This window comes from Nyctereutes procyonoides, unplaced genomic scaffold, assembly GCF_905146905.1.
Source record: "Nyctereutes procyonoides isolate TBG_1078 unplaced genomic scaffold, NYPRO_anot_genome, whole genome shotgun sequence".
NCBI lineage: Eukaryota > Metazoa > Chordata > Mammalia > Carnivora > Canidae > Nyctereutes > Nyctereutes procyonoides.
The window spans coordinates 29,392,509-29,412,987 of record NW_026575120.1 but is presented as its reverse complement, the minus strand read 5'-3'; the positions used below and the strand labels follow the sequence as shown (position 1 = coordinate 29,412,987).

The 20,479-nt window shown below is 40.3% G+C and overlaps 1 protein-coding gene across 4 annotated transcripts in view; it reads right to left on the bottom strand.

Annotated features, from left to right (window-relative positions):
• Window positions 1-851: 851 nt before the first annotated feature.
• PTN (pleiotrophin) overlaps window positions 852-20,479 on the bottom strand; it is a 100,874-nt gene continuing 81,246 nt past the window's right edge. For 3 of the 4 annotated variants that reach the window (XM_055335235.1, XM_055335237.1, XM_055335236.1), the window contains one exon: window positions 852-1,424. In XM_055335235.1, coding sequence (XP_055191210.1) covers window positions 1,369-1,424 — 56 coding nt within the window. In that variant the 3' untranslated portion in view covers window positions 852-1,368. The remainder of the gene's footprint in view (window positions 1,425-20,479) is intronic. The other variant, XM_055335238.1, reaches the window with a different exon arrangement.

The following is a 20,479-nucleotide window of genomic DNA, read 5'->3' as shown; positions in this document are numbered from 1 at the left end:
TAGCTTTGTAGGCTCTGGCTGCATCATTAGACCAGTTTTGTAATTATTTTTATGGCTAGCCCAAGGTGTGTTGAAACCATGATTTCTGAAAGTGGACTTGGAGTTATCTTGGTAGGTAGGTGTGTGTTTATCGAGTCTTACACTTGAAAATTAGAGCTGGATTTTTCAAGAGGAATACTAGCTAATCCCAGCTGATTCCTGAGGTGTTATTTCTCTGACTAATAGAAGCAGGGACTTGTTTATTTAAAGACTGTACTTGGAATCCAGCAGATAAGGGAGTTGTACAGATAACCCTTGGTAGTTATCTTGGTACACATGGTAGATAATAGAGTAGAAATCTTGACTTGTAGAAACCAAGTACAAAGTACTATTTTGCATGTTACCCTGTTCCGGATTTGGATTGTGCAAGCCCAAATATATTCAATATAAGTAGAGTGTTTTTCTGTTCCATAAAACTCTAGGTTACTTTGGGACTTTTGTTCAATTCCATAGCACTAAATGCTGATAGTTAAAAATACATAGATCTACATCTACATCTACGTTACATAAGCCCTCTATAACATTTGTGCCCATGAGTAATTTAATTTGTATGATAAATTCTCACTGCTAACAGGTTGACTAGGGGAGTGTAGGGGACAAAGGAGGAGGGTTACAGTATCAAATCACTGCACACAAAAGCACCTTTTTCAGCATCACCTTGATTTATTTTCCTAGTCTTTTTTTTCCTCAGAAGGAAAAATAATTTCATCAAGAAAACAAATGTCCCTGCCAAAATGAAAGAACTTCTTTTAATGCTTTTCCTTTAAAAAAAAAAAAAAAATTCAACATTGAATTAGGGCATGTTCCACCCCTCCCCCATTTTGCTGACCAAAGTTTTTTTTTTTTTTTTTAATCCATTGGCAGAAAAAAAAGATATTTCCTCAGATAGGGTGATTATATTTTATTGCTGCTTTGTTTAGTATATATTTTTCTCAATGGGGAAAAAAGTCTAGGTGAAAAAATTATCTAACAAGAATAGTAGTTTACATAACACGTAAATTGCTGCCAAAAGAAAAACATGTAAAAAAAACGATTTTTAATGTAAAATATCACATAACTTCAAAAAACTTACCTCAATGTTCTAGCATGTACTATAAGTCAACTTTCTAAATAGGATTACAGTCCTTTATTATAAGTCCCTAGTGGTTCTATGGTATACATTAAAAAAAAATGCTACTACAAAATTTTTCTGTTCTTTTTGTTTCTGCCTATTGTGTACTTAAGCTATAGATAATTTTTGAATAAAAAGCCTACATAGGTATAAATGCAATAGTTAACTGATCCTGCTTGCTGATGTCCTTCTCACGTTCCATCAGAAGGTGGTGTCTATTAGTCCAGCATCTTCTCTTGTTTCTTGCCTTCCTTTTTCTTCTTCTTGGATTCTGCTGTGATTAAAAATACAGACAGAAGAAAATCATCACGTTAGTAAACAAAGGGGGCGCTTTTCTTATACAGTTGCCCCCTGACCAATGCTCAAGTTAGGGGTGCCAACCCCCCATGCAGTCGAAAATCTGCATGTAACTTTGTACTCCCCCAAACTTAACTATTAATAGCAGTTCCAACCCTCATTTTTCATGGGCCAACTGTAATTGTCCAGGAGTGAAATGATTACATGGATAGACAAGGTGTGTGGTGTGTACACCTGCTTTTGCCAGGAGAGTGCCTAGGAGAATAGGCAGGAGTCATACAGCCTTCCTTCATGTGAACACCTATAAATGCCTGCCATCTTATTGGCTGCCCCCATTTGATAAACAAAATACTACCTGAGGATCCTACTTAGAAAAAAACACAGCAGACCTCCCTGAGAGAATATTCCAAGACACTGATCCATGGAGAGCTAATAAAAGCTCTGCTTAGCAACTCATGCCCTATATGCCCTTTCCATGAGGCTATTGATAAGCATTTTCCTGATGCTTTCAAAGTGCTTCCTCTCTTGATTCGCCCTTTGCTTATATATTTGCCAGCTATTCATGTTTGAAGGACCAGCTATGAACCATGTGGAGCTTTGACTCTATAGAGCCTCCTAGTCCTGGATGAAGCAAGTAGAACATACCAACCTGGCCTGAACCAGGTCAGTAAAACCATGAGAACGTGAATCAAAACATCCCATCCTTTTCCATTCAATCCTCTTGCTCTCTCCCTTTTCCTAGGCAGAGGAGAATGCCATGTAGAATAGGACATGTCAACTTTGGCTCCAGAGATGAGAATGGTCAGAATCACTAGCAATTGAGAGGATATTGCTAAATGTTTTTATGATCCTTCCCCTTTATAAGATCCTTCTACCACAGTAGTGGTAGAAACATAGGGGCTCAGTATAGGCTCTGGAGTTAGACTGCTAGAGTGTTAGTCCTAGCTCCATCATCAAGTTACTTTGAGACTTCCTGAAAGCCAGTTCATGTATCTGTGTGTCTCAGATTCCTCGCTTGTGAATGGGCGTATGAATCATACCACTTTGTAGGGCCAATATCCACATTAAATAAGTTGTATAAAATTCACTGAGAACAGAACATGGCATAATCGCCTGTGCTCAATAAAGGTTAGTCTTTCATCACACTGATGAAAACTGCTAAGAACAAGAGGTCATTTCTCCATATAATTAATATTCTTCATTATCCGTCAGATACATTGACTGAGCAGGTCCCTGAATAGGTGGAAAGACAGAGGAATCATGAGATAACAATGATGGCCATCAGGGATTGTCCACTGGATCACAGGGCCTGTGTCCAAAGGGGACATAATGCTAATTGTGTATGTTGTAAAAATCCAAACTTATACTTAGGTAGAGCTTGAACCTTTTTTTTTTCCTTGTCACTTCTTCTAAGTTCAAAAGTCCACTATATACTAGGTGAAATAATATTTCTGCACCAAGTAATTGTCCTGAGCTCCCTTTGTTCAAGCTCCAAAAGTGTGCTAATCACAATTATGTCAGGAGTTGCTAACATCCTGCTAACTTGCTGTTCACAAGTGTTCACTCTGTTCATGTCTATCCTTCACTTTCCACCTAACCGAAGAGATTTAACCTTTCACTCTGTTTTTGTCATTATGTTTCCTCCTTTTGATCCATGAAAGGTGAGATGACTAGAACTTTCAAGTTCAAAGATACCAATAAAGTCAAAGAACGTTTTCTGTTTAATTTCTGAATAATCATTGTCTTAACATTTAATAATTCCTCAGTCTTTGGTGGAAATTTTAAACAATAGCTGTTTATTAGAAAGATATCCTCAGAGAAGAATTTAGGGTGTCAGCTGGGATATAAACCTAGTCTCTCTTGTCTCAATTTCTCCAAACAAGAATGCCCATATTTTATATTCATTAATCAACAAGAAACCAAACAATTGCCAGTTTAATCTGCACAATGCCAATCAAACATTTTTTTTTTATACTTCTGAGAAGTCATCAGGGCATTCCTTTGACACAATGCAGACCTTGAGTCCAGTCTGGGTTCAAATCTAAGTAGAAAAATGAGGAGACTGCAATAGTGGTGGAAAGAAGGATACATTTCTATTTGCATAAGGTCAACTTGGTTTGTCACATAAAAAATTATTCAAGTTTTTGAGAATAAGGATGACACTTGTGTTGGTAATATTGGTGCCAAACAAAAGCAGGTTTTTTTGATGACTTATGTACATGTTACTGACAGATTAAATGAATGTTGTCACTCCTTATCTCTCTGGCCTCAAAAACTTGGGCTTTACCCATTCTACATGAGGGTTTTTAAATAGTATCACAGAATCTATAAGCTGGAAAGAACTTAGTTGAACTGCCCTGTGTAGTTGATGAAGAAACTGAGTGCAAAAGAATGTCTATCGTTCCTCAAGGTCCTCAGTGATCCAGCTATAGAATCAGATGAGAGGCCATTCTCTGACCTCCTCACACAACACAGCACTGCCTCCATTGATCATCGCCTCTCTAGTAAATGCACTTGGTCTTATGCTTATCTTTTGACCATCGTTCAAATCACCTCTCTTGGCTTGAGTCCTTATGCTTAGGCCTATTTCAGTTCCAGGAGCACATCATTCTTTTTCTCCCCTACTCTTTGGCCTTCAAATTCACTTTTCATTCCATCAGCTCTGTGCTTCCCCTACCTCCATCTTGTTAATGCCTCTCATCCCTCAGGTACCAGTGTTGACACAACTTCTAGCTTGTTGATTGCTTGGTCTGAGTTAAAAGCCTCTTCTCTCTCTTTTCTCAGAGCACTGTTAGTATTATAATTGTCCCTAAGCATAAGCTGTGAGGGGCATAATCCCAACTCACTGTCACTTCCCTTGCCCCTAGCACAGTGCCTAGAGCATTGCAGCTGATGCACAACCCTTCAATAAAATACATAAATCTCTAGCATGGAAAGAACCCCTGCCTCACTGGCTCACCATGCCCTTCTCTTCCTAATGGTGGTTCTTTGAGATTTCCTTGTTTAGTTTCATGTCAGCCTTTGTACAACACTGTGTTCTCTCCGCACCTTTTTCCTCCTACCACCTCAACTTTGCCTAGCCAAAATCTGTTCATCTTTGACACCTTTGTTTCAACTTCATTTCCTCAAGGAAGCCTTCCCAGAACTCCTACACTAAGCAGGCTGCACCTGAAGTTAGATACCTCCATGTGCCTCTCACATCTGCCTTTCATCACTCTTATGAAATCAGAGTTGATTTTATACCTAATTATTTAATATGCATTTCTCCCTCCCTCTGAGGGTGGAGACTGTATCTGTCTTTTATATCTGTGTCTTTAGTGGCTGGCACATAATAAGTGCTCATGAAATACTTGTTAAATAAAAGTCAAGAAACGAACACTTGGATGGGAAACAGAGTCAATTCATTAGTATACAGAATAGTAGTATTTCTCAAGGAAAGGAGTGTAGATTCAGTCAAAGTCTTGCAGTATTTCCGTACTTCTTTAAAGATATTTTATGAAGAAAAAAATTACAAACGTATATACATAAAAGTTATCCAAATTTCTTAGCCATTTGTCTCTGTTTTTAATATAGAAGACTGAAATAACTCTGTGAATAAAGTTATGTCCCATCTTAGTAGCCTATCAAGGTTACAATTGAGAAATCTGCTATGGGCACAAGAGTCATGAATTGACTTGGAGCGTGGGTATACCAGTGTAAAGCAAGTGCTTTGTAATACAGTCACATAGTGGCTACTCTCAAAGGTTTGAAGAGCCATTGTGATCAGTATCCTGATGTCAAACAGTAGGGCACCTGAGTTCACAGTGAAAAGAGCCAAGTCCAGAGAAAGAAGTACACACATGCCACACATCAAAGAACACCTTAGGCTACATGTCACTCTTCCCCACAGGGACAGAGGCTGTGAAGCCCAAATGGATGCAAACAGGAAATGAGCCATCGTTGGTATGTGAGCACAAAGGCCACCAGCCTGAAAAGTGACTTGTTTTTTCCCTTGGATGATGATCCCTACCAGGACATCACCATACTGAAAACTCACAGTGGTGCCTTTGCTGTGTTTTAACTTCCTGTGTTTATAAACTTTCATTCTTTCTTTGGCCAGTGTTCAAGGTGAGGGAGGAGAGTATTCATTGTTCTCTACTGGTATGTGTGTACTTTGTATTATTTGAAAAGAAATATTTGAAAGTGTTCAGAAAGTCCCAAGACTTTCTTAAGAAGAAAAACTCTAGAAAGAATTCAGGATCCTCACATTGCTATGAATCACCTGGAGTGCCATCTTTACTGTCTTCTATCTAGAAAGCTCAAAATGGAGCCAAGAAAATTCTTGCCATTCACAGCAAGTACTGACATGGGAGAAAAGAGACAGTAAGAAAGCATAGGAATTAATATGAGTCATGCTACAATAATTTCTGAATCCATACATTTTAAAAACTTTGATTAGAAAACAAAATTCTAAAAAAAAGAAAAAGAAAAAGAAGAAGAAAACAAGATTCTCAAGTAGTAAGTAGCATCATGGCATCATTTGTTAGTAGGGCAATGAGGAAACCATGACGTTCCATTAGAATCAGTCTAAGAACAAAGAATTGATTCTAATCCATATCTTCCATTTACCAGCTCTGTGATGTCAGGCAAATTGTCCATTTTGCATCTGTTTCCTATAAACTGGGGATAATAACACTGAGTATAGCCTCCTCGGAGGGCCATCATGAATATTATGTGAGGTTATAACCTCTAATATCCTATTTGGCCAAATAGGAATATTCAAAAAACTTTCATCTATTCATTTAGCAAATAATACACCCTACATCCACTATATTCCTGGCACTGGCACTATTCTAGATGCTGGGATATAATGGCTAACAAGACAAAATTCTACTTTCATTGAGTTTACAAGATTTCAAGATTGTTTATGTGAGTCTCAAAATTGTAAAATACTCTTAAAGTATATATTTTTAATTGAGTCATGGGTATGTGGCAGCTATTTTTATTATCTCAATGCCTATTTCTCTTCCTTCCAGTTTCTTCTGGCATCGTAGATGCATACAATGTAAAAGATAGAGTATCCACAGGGAGAATTAATTACTAGGGTGAAAAAGAACGTCAATAAAAGATTTAGCCTGAAGGTAAGAGACAGTTTCTCCTCTCTCTATTACTTCATTCTTCTTAAAAATATTACTTTTCTGGTTTTAAAAGTAATACAAGTTTATACAGAAAGTAAAGAAACATAGATATATGTTAACAGAAATTACCCATATTTTCACAATACAGAAATAACACTTTCCACAGTGGGTACTATTTATGTTTTCTTTCAATGAATATATGTAACATATATTTAAGTGGGAACGTATTGACAGTTGATACGGTATCTTCTACTAAAACTTGTTCTGTCCCATATGTTTTGTAACCTTTCCTCTTTTATTGGTTAGCGTGGTCTCACTTTTCGTTACCATAACTAATGGTACGATGCATGCTTTGTAGATAAATCATTACATTGTAAAGTGTTGGCTTAGGATAGATTATTAGAAGAGAATCTACTGGACCAAAGGGCAGGGCATTTGTAAAGCTCTAGATATGTACTGACAAATTTCTTTCTAGAAAGGCAGTACTCATTTACATTCTATCACACCCCATCACAGCAAATTTGTTCTCAAAAGACAAATAATCAAACAGCGTGCATCATCTCTTTTCCCTCGAACACGGGCCCTTTTAGGAACAGGGTTGCCATGCAGTTGGTACGAATAAGCACCCACTCCCATTTTCAGTATTCGGGAAATCTGAGAGAAATAATTGGGGAGTGAATCTTGGAAGAAAGATATCAATGTAAAAGTTTTCAGAGAACTTCAGGAAGGTGTTATTTTTAAGGAGTAGAAGAGTTGAGAATTCTGGAATAAGGTCATCTCATTTTTTTAATCAACATGTCTTGGTTTGATTCCCTTTTTTCAGATGGCCTGCTTGTGCCTCCAGAAAACATAAAAAGGAATTGAGAGATGAAATGGTCAACTGGAGCCAGGATTTTAACTAAAGTGAGTTCAACTGTTTGCTACTGACTTCAGTGAAGTAGCTTCAGGTCATTAAACCAATCAGGAAGTACGGATTTGAATAGAAAAAAAAAAAAAGATTTGCACCTCTCACAGGTAAAATTCATATGGGAGGCAGCTATGGACAGTCAGAAATGGACACTGCAGATTTGGAGGGCAGGAGGGCAGCCCAGCTGGAGCCATGCCAGAGAGACCTTGGAAGCTAGCGTGCGGAGACTCCTTCAATCAATCATAAGAACTGAGTGAGGGAAAAGGATATCACTGTCCAACAGTACAATCACGATATGAAGATGTCCAAAAGTACTGCTTCATGAACCTATTTAAAGGAACTTGCCTGTGCTTAAGAATGAGCTGCCCACTCACCTGAGAATTTCTAATCCCTCACATCAGCTAGCTGTTCCTCAGAACTGGTAATAAGGCCTGTTGAATCCTGATTATGCAACTCAGTGATCCATCTAGAATCCAGGTACTAGTTGGCTCAGCCTCCTTCATTAAATCTCCCAACATTGCAGTTTAAAGTAGGGTAGCATATATTAAATTGCACAATATAGGTAGAACTTTCTATTTAAAAATCAAAAGTAAAATCTTAAAATTTTTTTCCTCTTAAATCATTCTCAGGTCTGTTTGGTCCAATGTCTGTGCAATAGTTGTTATTTCTTCTTCGATTTCTTATTTTGTAATACCACTGCTTTGTTTCCCCTTATCGACTCCATGCATTTCCCTCTAGGATTATGAATGGAACACACACATACAAACAACTGCTCCTTGACACTGCCCACACGTTAATACCTGTTCTTTCCCTCACTATCCACCTTCCTTTTCACTCAACAATTGTGTTGCACAACAGTACCTACCTCTCCCTCTCAACCATCAGTCCTCCTACACATGTGCTTTCTGCTATCAAATAGATGTGATAGATAAAAGATAGCATGCATCTGTCTAGGCACAAGCTAAACATGTCTGGACCATACAAGGAACCTCTGTCCTGCTCCCTTTTACTCTGAGAGGTGGTAAAACAGAAAGTTCAACTATGAAAACGCTGGCGAATAATATAGATTTAACTGAATGTGGAGTCGAAGAGATGAGGAAATTTATTTCATCAACCTCACGGAGGAAGCTTAATAAAGGTCACTAAAAATGTCAAGTTACTTTCCAAAGCAACTCACCCAGTAGCGGTAGAGTAAACCCCCTCTCCCTTCATCCAAGATGACTCTCTATAGCCTTTTCAGCCTCTTTTCCCTCCCATCTCTCTATACCCCTTCCTTTAAAGGAAGCAACGGAGCTACCTAGTGGCTTCCCCAGCCCATGGAAGAAGTATCACAGGCCCTGTATATTGTCACACCTGCTGGTAGTGGTGGCCCTAATTTCATTCTTAGATCTTCCAAAGTTATTCTGAAGAACTCTATGGAGTTAGGTAGAATGATACACATGCAGGTATGCATACGTGCGCGCGCACACACACACACACACACAACCATGGAGGGAGATTAATGTTTGGTCTCCCATGTTCAGCAAAAGCATCTGCCCCTTCCTCAATCTGAACCACCACTCTGAGGACCTTACACTTCTTCACAGTGACCTTCCCAACACAGATCCACTGACTTCTTCCACCCCAAAACAGGAAAGGTGTGATGTCTCTGCAAGAATGAGGGCCCATGTAGAAAACCTTATTATCAAACCTTATTGGTAGCCTAAGCCAGAAATGAAGTATGTTATTATAATCAATAAATAGTTCCCACTTAGCACATCATTATTTTCTCTTATCATACCTGATGTTTAACATTATATGACTGGTGCTACTGGAAAATTAAATTTTGATTTATGTCAAAGAGGAAAAAACGTGAAGTCCAGGATATTTAAAATTTCAGTAGGTACAGCTCCATACATCATGTCTTATTTGCTTCCCCAATGGATTTTTTTTTTTTTGGTTCCAAGTGATGGTAGCATTTGTTATGAATCAGTTGTTATGGGCTGAATTATGTTCCCCTCAAAAATTCATATTGAATTCCTGACCCTCACATCTCAGAATGTGAACATACTTGGAGAGGGTCTTCATAGAAGTCATTAAGTTAAAATCAGGGTGGGCCCCTAATCCAATACAACTAGTGTCCACAGAAGATGGAATTTGAGCACAGAAAGGCACTGAGGGAAGACTATGTGAGGACACAGGGACGAGACAGCCATCTATCAGCCAAAACGGGAGGTCTAAACAGATCCTTCTCTCAAGACCTTCGGAAGGAATCAACCCTACAGCAGTCTTGATCTCAAACTTCTAGTCTGCAGAACTATGAGAAGACAGATTTCTGTTGTTGAAGCTACACGAGCTTAGGTTCTTTGTTACTTAAGTGTGCAAGCAAACCCATACATCAGTGAATTAGATTTCACACTTTCATTTTTGCATAGCGTTCAGAGCACCCTCATTAATAAGTGCAAAATACATGTGAGTTCATGGTGTCTTAAATGTGTCCTCCAGAATTTTAAATACACACCATGTAAGTCTGTGACTTTGGTAGTATGCAGTATAGGATTTAATGTCCCTCACTAGTTTCACAAGCTGCTCCCTGCAGTCGGCAGTTCACCCATCTGCATGCATGTCTTCCAGATTTCCCCTCCACCCACCTCCTCTCACCCCCACTCACTCCACCCTCTCTCTACAGCAGCAGCATCAAAGGTTAGACTTGAAGAGGTGCCTCCAGACTTCTCTCTCTTTAGAGAGAAGCCTTCACTGCAGCTTAATTTATTGCTTTTCCTGTGTCTGGGTGAAGATTTGAAAATACACTTTTCTATTAATGAAAATAATATCTGAAAGACTTACAAGGGCAAATGAATATGTGAACCCATAGTCAACAGCTCCAGGTCTTGTGCCCTATGTGCCCAGGCAGTAGGACACCAGGAAAATTTTTACCTGCTTTCTGTTCTTTGCATTTCTGATGAGTTCTTCTATAAATATTGCTTAACCCTCTAGAAAAAGCCTTTTCCCCCCTTTTCCCTGCCTCTGTGCTGAGCAACAACCAGCCTGCTTTGATTTCCCTGAGGGTTCCCAGAGGCTTTGCATCAGTGCAAAGCTGGCTGGAGTCACTGAGAGTGTGCGAAGTGTCTCCACTGGTTACCAGGACAGCGGAGCCTCAGATCCTTGCGAAGCACCAGAGTGGCTATGACTCTCACAGCGGCAAGGCAGCAGTCCTGGATCCAGCTCAGGGTCTGGCCTGGCAGGCCACAGGTTAACAGGCTATGATGCACTGCTTTGTCTTACTCTGCAGGATCCCAGCTTGAAAAATGTAGCCCTAAAAGTTATTATTCGCTTCAGTGAGCTTATTACGCAAAGACGGGCTTGAGCCAAAAATTAATCTGACACATCTCAATCATCAATGACCTTCAAACGTGCTTATAGTAATGTTTTAGGATTACAGTAGAAACACAATTCAGGGCACCTGGGTGGCTCAGTGGTTGAGTGTCTGCCTTTGGGATCGAGTCCAGCATCAGGCTCCCTGCGGGGGAGCCTGCTTCTCCCTCTGCCTATGTCTCTGCCTCTCTCTGTGTCTCTCATGAATGAATAAATAAAATCTTTTAAAAAAATGAGACACAACTAGAATTCTTAAATTCTTTCAGAATATCCAGAGAGATGCCATAGGTAACACTCAGTTTGGGAAGCATTGGGATATTAGAAAGAACTCTGGAAAAGGACTGTCCTGCGCTCAAGTTCAAACCTGACCCCTCTCTGGCTGAGTGATGTTCTGCAAACTGCAACCTTAGTGACTTGTTTGTGAAATGGGAACAACTCCTTGGAGCTCCTTGAGGACTGAATGAGACTATGCACAACAACCTAGTGTGATGCCAGTCACATCACAAATACTACTTTTATGTTGCTCAAAAATGCTGATGACAAGAGCTACAACTTAAAACACAAAGCAGAAATTCTCCATCCAGAAGTCAGAAGGGAGAAATGCAAAAGCTGCAGGGGGAAAAGAAGGTCCCTCGACTCATAACTGATTTGGGTGAACACTGTTCTATTATGCAGCCTTCCTTCATACTAATTATTACATAGCTGTTTCATGTGTGCACAGCTAATGAGCCCGAGCTTGGAATTTACCAAGGGAGATGAAGCTAGACACACAGTGTGAGGTAAACCCTACAAATTTTTATAGTTCCTAGTTCTCACATCTGTCCCCACAATGAGGACTAAGAATCCTTTTAATAAGGATGGGAGTGAAACACCCAGATGACTCTTCTTCCCAGGAAACTGTGCCTCAACGGTGATTTCTCTCTACATTTGCAGCCACTGAATGAATGATGTGGCCTTGTGAGCCAGACCAGGACATCTGGTTGGATGCTTCACTGACTCATTGATTGACTGATTGACTCATTCATTCAAATCAGTACTATTCATTGAATTCCTCTCATGAACTAGGGACCAGGAGATGTAGTCACTGGCAGTGGTGAATGAGATGTGGCTCCTGCCCTCAAGCGGGTCAGGGTTGAGAGGCAAAGATGCACTCACAACAGCAGAATGAATGAATGTCTTATCAGAAGAGCCCATCCTGCAGAAAGGCAGCAACCTAATGCTTGGGAAGGGAAATCTTGCAAGTTCCAACACTGATCTCTTTGCTAGTCTTTGAACAAAACAATCTCATTTTGGCCTCAGGGACTTTGAGCTTGTCCTTACGTCATTTAGAAACTAGTATGGCTAGCTCCTGTGCTCTGTATTCAAGACCAAGTTCAGAACTTCCTCTCCAAGAAGCTTTCCCTGGTTTCTCTATCTAACTTAACTGCCCTCCCCTCTCCAACCCCCACCAGTCTAACACTTGGCTCTTTAGTTTTTAAGGCCACTTACTCCAATACATAGTTATTCTTTTAGTTATTGTTTTTGTCCCATTATCTACCCACTACCCTCACTAGAACAGTAAGAGGGAGGAAACTTGCTCAGCATCACTAGCACCTGACATATTGCTTGCTCCACTGCAGGCTCTTCATAGATTTTATAAATAAATGAATAAATTGGAAACAGTACCAGAGGACCATATGCTTCTCTCTTTCATAGCATCTGTCACTCTCTGCAGTACACTGGGATTTATCCTTCTGCTTTCCTACTGCATTATGGGTCCATATAGATCAGTAGTTTAATCCTACTTAATAACTATTTGCCAAATGAACAAGCTAGATTTTACGGAATGAGATATATGATGTATAGAAAAAGAACAGATTCCCTGTTTCTAGAACCACAGGGTGCAGAGAAGTGGATGTATAAGAACTCATGGCCCATTTAGCCATCCAGTTTGGGGGCGTGGGATGGCTGGAGCAGAGCTCATGGGCAAGGGTCAGCCAAGAAGTCAGTCAGATGATGCCTGAGCAAAGATGTCCTATGAAGGAGCAAGGATCTGATTCTGTTGCTGATGGGAAGCCAGGATAAAAGTGGGATTTTAGGACTGGGTCTGAAATTCATCCTTTCTTAGATAAGAAACTGAGATGCCTGTATTAGCTATACAACTTTCTCTGACTCCATGTCCCCATCTGTAAAATGAGGAATCATGATAGTAACTATTTCACAGAGTTTCTGTGATTATTCAGTGATGCAATGTATACTCAATATACTAAAATACACTCAAAACATACAAGTCTCTCAGGAAATATTAATTATAATTACTACTGTTATAATCACCATGGTTCTTTTGCCTAAAAAGGTAGCATGATTTCTACTACACTTAAATACATGATATTTTAAACAAATTTTTATAGTAAATGACAAAAACCTAAACAGGGAAACACCCACCTCAAGCTTTTCATTTGGAAGGGAGGAAATAGTTTGTAAATACTGCACAATTTTCAAGCATTTTTACATATTCACTTCATCTTTGCAATAATGAACTATTCACTGTAGACTTCATAGAAGAAAAAAAAAGGTAATTCTAATAAGAAAGGGGCAGAACTAGATCTTCTCATTTCAACTACAGTATCATGAATGGGAAATAATATATAAATGTTCAAAGGCATGTCCACAGCAGAATAAAAAAGAAATCAAACCTCAAGACCAAACTGAGTGAGAATGTTTTTCTCTGATCAAGAAGAAAAAAATTCCCCCAGGGTTCCCCAGGCTTCTCTTTCCAGTCAGATGCAAGGGCAGCAACCACCAACCCTGCTGGGCCTTCAGGGAGAAGTGAGCCCATCCCAAGCTCCCCTCCACCTCTCTTGACACAGTCGAGTCTCTCAGCCTAGCAAAACTCATCTGCATAATGGCACCATGCTCATTGCTAAGGTGTATCAGAGCCCAGACTCCAGAAAGAAATGTCGGGAACTTCTTTTATCTTTAAAAGAAGTGACAACAACAAAAAAATCTATTGAGCAGGAGAGACCTGAGAATGCTGGGAATATCACTTTACTGACCCCCTTTCTCATTTATAACCAGCTGCCAAGTGCTGTATCCAGCACACACAGCTGAGTCTTGCACTGAAACAGTTGCCGTTCTTTTGATCTTTAAAGATGAATTGTCAAACCTAAGAGAGGGCTAGGCAACTGTCCAGAAAAAAGAACAGCAAGATGGCAAAACTTTTAGAAATAGCTGGGAAGACATAAAAGGAATTGGGGTCCTCCTGAGCGAGGGAAGCATAGCAAGGATCTGGCGAGTGCAGAGCATGAACTGGTAGACAGGGCAGCAGGAGGGATTCACATTGTTCCCTGGCCCACCTGTAGCACAGACATGCATTCATGTGGTCCCGCCTCCTCCTGCCCTAGAATACCCTTCCACAGGCAAATGTGGAAACTGTCACAAATGCTCGCCTGTCAGTACAAGAAAAGCTCCACAATACCCCTTATTTATGTATCTTGTTTAAATAGTAACAACTAAAAATTTCCATTTCAACAATAACTTAAGATTCTAGAATGTTCTAAGACAATCACTCAGGCCACATCTCCTGTGGTCCCTAGGAAAATCTCAGCTCGTACGAAGGCCTCCTGCATAAGCCCTGACTCAGCCTCCACTTAGATGCTTCCCTCCAGTGATAACTGGAAAGAAGAAAGAAGCCTGCTCCCTCGCACTGCACCTGCTTGCATAGATGGGACTGCCAGTAGGGCCACGGCTCTCCCACAGGTGGGCCATCTTCTAATTCCACAGTGAGCCCATCCTCCAAGGGGACCCCTGGGAGACACTGTGGCTTAGACACCACTTCTTTGCCCTCTGGAATAACTGTGCTCTGATGGTTTATGCAGTGCTGTCAGCGCAGACTGAACTTGGTTCCCACTTTCATCATTGGTCCACAGCTCAATTATCCCCATGTTTTTGTTTTTTTTCAAGCTTTTTTCTTTTTCAAAAGACCATTAATGACTTGACAGAAAAACTACTGGCAGTTCCAAAAAGGAGAGCCCTAACTCCCTCTACGCTGGAAATCTGAGATTTCTCTCAGCAGCTTCCTCTCCAAGAAATGTCATCTATGCCTCATCTACACAAAAGGAGTAAGCGTTAGGTCCGGTGAGATACTTCAATACATTCCACCCTTCCTGCCCACTCCCTGGCCAATTGCTCACTAAATACCAATTCAAGCACCTTTCAGCTGTTCTTCTCCTATTCAGAGGGAGAGTTTTGAAGGTTAAAGACACATGCCCCAGAGTCCCTTGCAGCAAGATTTTACAGGTGATCTCGTTTCCATCAAGCAAGCACACTTTGAGTCTTAGAGGCAGAAGTCAGCAACCAGAAAAGGGGGGGGGGGGCAAATTTGGGGAAATTGGGTATTTTGGCAAGAAAGGAGGCCAACGAATCTGGTTTTGAGGAGACAGGTATAGCAGAATCTCCAGTGTTCAATTCTTAGCATATGTGCTGAACTGTGGGTAATTTTAGCAGGAGGCTTTCTGCTCCATCAGTCATGTTTGGCATGATTAGACATTTCTCTTGGATCTGTTGCCTTCTGCTGCAATACTGCTGGATCCAATCCTCTGGCCTTTCTGGAGATTCTGTGAGCTATATAATACCCTCAAATAACCCCCTTTTTGCTTAACTAGCTAGAGTAGACCTTGCTGCAACTAGAAACCCTGACAGATACAGGATTTTCTTAATTAGTGATTGCAATTAATACTCTCAGTCTCTTTTCCTAAGAAAGTAAAAATCTCCAGTGTCCAACACAATTGCTCGCCAGTTGATTCCCGGTAGATTCTGGCTGCAATTAAGCAAATTCTGGTTACAATCTTTGAATCAATGACCTCCCCAGAGCAATCCTGTCCCCATTCCCAGGAAAGCTATATTCTGGTTACGCACCTTTCAATTCTTATGTCTACATAAGACTATCAATATTCGCTCTTCCTCTGGGTATATAATAGAGAAGATGACTAAAGCCTCTTCTTGGATTAAGCGGGGTTTCAACACAGGAGAATCTCTAGATAAGAGTTTCCAATTTGATATCTAGTATCACTGAAATTGTACCAAGGCTAGAGTGTGGCATTTGTACAATATTGACATAGCAACAGGAAGAACCACTTCTATTCAATAGACAGGAGTGTGGTGAATTTTAAGGCGATTTTTAACTAAACCAAGTGGGATTGTTTGCTATTTCCCAGAGTTCAGGTGCCAACTCCGGATATTAAGTGCCCTCTCTTCCCCCAAGCAAGTCTTTTAAACTTGTGGCCTTATTGGGAATCATATCACAATGATATTCTCCAGTCTCTTCTCAATTTATTTGCTGAGTAGGCTCAGCCTTACTGATGTCTTTATGTTCCATTCCGAAATTTAAAGACCGTGTTTCCCACACTGCAGGTCATGCAGTTTGCATATTAAGCCACTACCTTTTTCCAAAACAAAAGAGGACAGAAATCAAACAAAAAGTTTTAGAAAAAAAAAAAAACAGACCCCAAAAAGGCAGACAAAAGAACAGGACCTGGTGATGTGTTTGATGAGAAGGATAATGATGAGGGGAGGCCATGAGCTCAGAGACTCCATTAAAAAGCCAGAAAATGGTGCTAAAAGAGAAGAAAACCTGAAACTGATTCTGCTCCTACACAATAGGATGGATTTAGAAGATTCACTGATGTTCTCTTCCTCATCTGTTCCATCAGGGATACCTCAGATGAAGGTCTCCAGTAGCTCTATTTAATGATGCTAGACAACAAGATTTATCTAACATGGCCAAAGTGTCATGAGCTTATAATGCCCAGAGGCAGCTTGGTGCAACTGAAAAGGCAGTGGTGTCAACCTGACTTGAATTTGAATCACCCCTTACAAGCTGTGAAGTGTTAGGCAAGTTGCCTACCCTCTCTGGGCCTGTGCTTTGTCAAATATAAATTAAGATAAATACAATGTAGTGCACAGAGTTGACTTGAAGCTGAAGTGAGGAGTGCCTATCACAGTGCCCGATTCAAAATAGTAAGTTCCTTACCCCCTTCTTTCCTGAGTTAAAATAGCAGGAAGCCCTGTTGAGTAGTTCTTTCCAAAAAGGAAAAAATAATATATAATTTTATTGCTTTATAAAAATATTATTTAAATGACTTTTTTACTGCAGCTTCCACCAGTCTTTGATAAATGTAATGTGTGGAACTTTTCTTTGGGCATTTACCTTTTATACACATATTTATTCAGCACCCGCAATGTGCTATGCCTTATTCTAAGCAAAAGTGACAGAGTAGAGAACAGAACAGGTCAGGTCCCCGCCCTCCTGAAACTTATACTCTGATAGATGTCTTCCAGAACAGTTTTAGAAATAATGTTTGAGAGAGCACAGGCAGTAATTTCTCTGACATCAGTCTCAGCAACATTTTTCTAGATAGGTCTCCTGAGGAAAGGGAAACAAAGCAAAAATAAACCACTGGGACTCCATCAAGATTAAAAGCTTTTGCACAGCAAGGTAATCAATGAAACTAAAACAACTTGCTGAATGGCAGAAGATATCTGCAAATGACATATCCAATAAAGGGTTAGAATCCAAAATCTATAAATAACTTAAACAACACAACACCAAAGAAACAAATAATCCATTAAAAAAATGGGCAGAAGACATAAAGCAGACACTTCTCCACAGAAGACATCCAGATGGCCAACGGGTACATGAAAAGATGGGCAATGTCACTCACCATCAGGAAATGCAAATAAAAACCACAATGAGATATCAACTCAGATACAACACATCAGAAAGGCTAAAATAGAAAATGCAAGGAACAAGTGTTGGTGAGGATGTGGAGAAAAGGGAACCCTCACGCACTGTTGGTGGGAATGCAAACTGGTGCAGCCACTGTGGCAAGCAGTATGGACGTTTCTCAAAAAGTTAAAAATGCAACTACCCTAAAACCCAGTAATGGCGCTACTGGGTATTTCCCCAAAGAATACAAAAACACTAATTAAAAAGGATATACATGCCCCTATGCTTACTGCAGCCTCCTTTACAATAGCCAAATTACGGAAGCAGCCCTAGTGTCCGTTGACTGATGGATGGATGGAGATGTGGTATATATACACAATGGAATACCATTCAGCCATAAAAAGGAATGAACTCTTGCCATTTGCAATGATGTGCATGGAGCTAGAGAGTACAATGCTAAGCAAGATAAGTCAGAGAAAAACAAATACCATCTGATTTCATTCAAGTATGGAATTTAAGAAACAAAACAAAGAAAAAAAAGAGGCGAACCAAGAAACAGACTCTTGACTAAAGAAAACAAACTGATGTTTACCAGAGGAGAGATGAGGGAGGATGGGGGGAAATAGATGATGGGGATTAAGAGTGCACTTGTCATGACGGGCACTAAGGGGTGTACGGAATTGCTAAATCACTATATTGTGCTCCCGAAACTAATACAAGACTGAATGTTGACTACACTTGAATTAAAACTTACAAAAATAATAAGAAATCATGCTCCAGAAAGTGTCTTCTTCCATTTAGGAGTCCTCTTTGCACATCAGTGTTAGGCTTTACCTAGTGCTGTGAAATATAGAACTCGCTCAGGCTAATCCCATTTTCAATTAATTGTATATACCTTAATTTTTGATATTTGAAATTACAGACTGTTTACCCACTTAAAATATTTTACCCCCATTTTTCAAGGTGAAAGCATGAGCCAGACTTATAACCTTCATTATATATTACCAAATGAGAAAATGGAAAACTATCTGCTAGTCCAGTTCAAAAGAAATCCTCACATACTGTCTTTGCCAAATAACCCGAAGGGTCTTCCTGAATCATGTCCCCACACTGTCCTATCTATTCCAGACTTTTCAACATTTTCCATATCCACCCAGCCCTACCACCACCCACCACCTAATCCTTCTCTCGTTTTTCCCTACTCATCCATTAGACTGCAGTCTCTCTCCCCCACAGGAAGGAACAGAGTAGATTGTGTACACGTGTGTGCACACATGCATGGGCATGCATGCGTATACGCACATGTGAGTGTGTGTGGTCTCTATGAGTTTCAAACTCAGTAATTCTTGATTCTGGCTGATACTGAAATCTTTCATGGGACATCTTAATTTTCAAGGCTACTGAGGCTGAGATAGCTGGTCTGGGTTACGCCTGGACAACTGGTAGTTTTAGGTAGGAAATTCTAATGTGCAGGCCAGGGTGAGAACCACTATGGTAGAACATGGAGACTTCTTTAATCCCTTTTCTTTCCCATGCTCTATTTATGCTGAACATTTTGGTTCTCTGGCTGGCTACAAAGTAATTTGGACACTGTATATCTCTGAGTTCTTCCAGTTTTGGAGAAGTCTCACTGGATAGATACGGCCACTAATTTTCATTAGATCTGTGTAGTTGTCTCCAGGCAAGTAATACTCGTAAAGCTGGCGCACACACACTCATGTACTGACCCCAGCCTCACATCATGCCTTCCAAATACACACTGCAACCAGCAGATTTCCATGATCTGCAAAGGGCAGCTTGAATCCTAGATGTGCCATCTGCAACTCTAGCCTGCATCTGGCCACCATGCAGTTGAAGGTAACCATATCCATGGACATCTCTATCAGAGGCTGAAGAGCTAGGTCTGTGAAATGAGTCCTTTCTGCCTATCAGCAGCAGGCCAGCCGATCCTCCTGATTTTTGAAGGTATTTTATCCCCATTTTCATTTATTATGGACTTCATGTTCATTTTTCTATTTAATCTGGCCAGTAAGAATTTTCTGGTCCATTTTCAAGCTCAAATATGAGCAAAAAACAGGGAGGTATCTTAGAGTTCCCAGAGACCCACTGTATTCATTTGCATGGGTGGCTTCAACAATAGAAATTCTTCTCAGAGTTCCAGAGGCGAGAAGTCTAAGATCAACAGTCAGCAGGGTTGCTTTATTCTGAGGTGTGTCTGCTTGGCTTGTAGATGGCCAACTTCTTGCTGTGTCTTCATACAATCTTCCTCTGCATGTGTCTGTGTCCTAATCTTTCTTTATATGCCAGACAGATTGGACGGGGACCCACTCATATGACTCTTTTCACTTTAAGCTGGCGCAGGGTGGGGGGACACCATTCAGCCCCTAACACCCATGAAACAAGACTGCAATCCCCCCTTGTCTGCCCTCAGCTGAGATTCTATTTCTGTGAAACCATAGCCATGATATTTGTTTTGGTTCCCCTTCTCTGGCATGAGAGCAGAGTGTAACTTTCTGGGAATGACTAGAAAGACAGCCCTACATAATTTTAAAATTCTATGATAAAGGGACTTGGTAAAACTGAAAGAATTGTAAGAAATACAGGAGAAATGTAAAATCATGTGGCTGACTTCATGCAAACTATATATGCTGGATAATCTAGAAGAGACCTGATTTTAGATTTTCTGCCTCATGATCTTCATAAATGTGTTCATCATACTTGTCAGGATGCAGTCTCGATTTAGGACTTGGAATATACAGTCACCATTCAATGACTGGCGTGTTCTGCTAAGTTGTTTATTTGTGCGAGGAGATTATTCCAATCCCCACCCCCACTCCCCATCTGTGCAGAGGATTCTAATTTGAACTCATCAATTGCCTGCTGAAAAGCACTGGTGTGATGCTCAACATACAGGGCTTTTTCAATCCCTTTCTTGAGGTAATTCACCT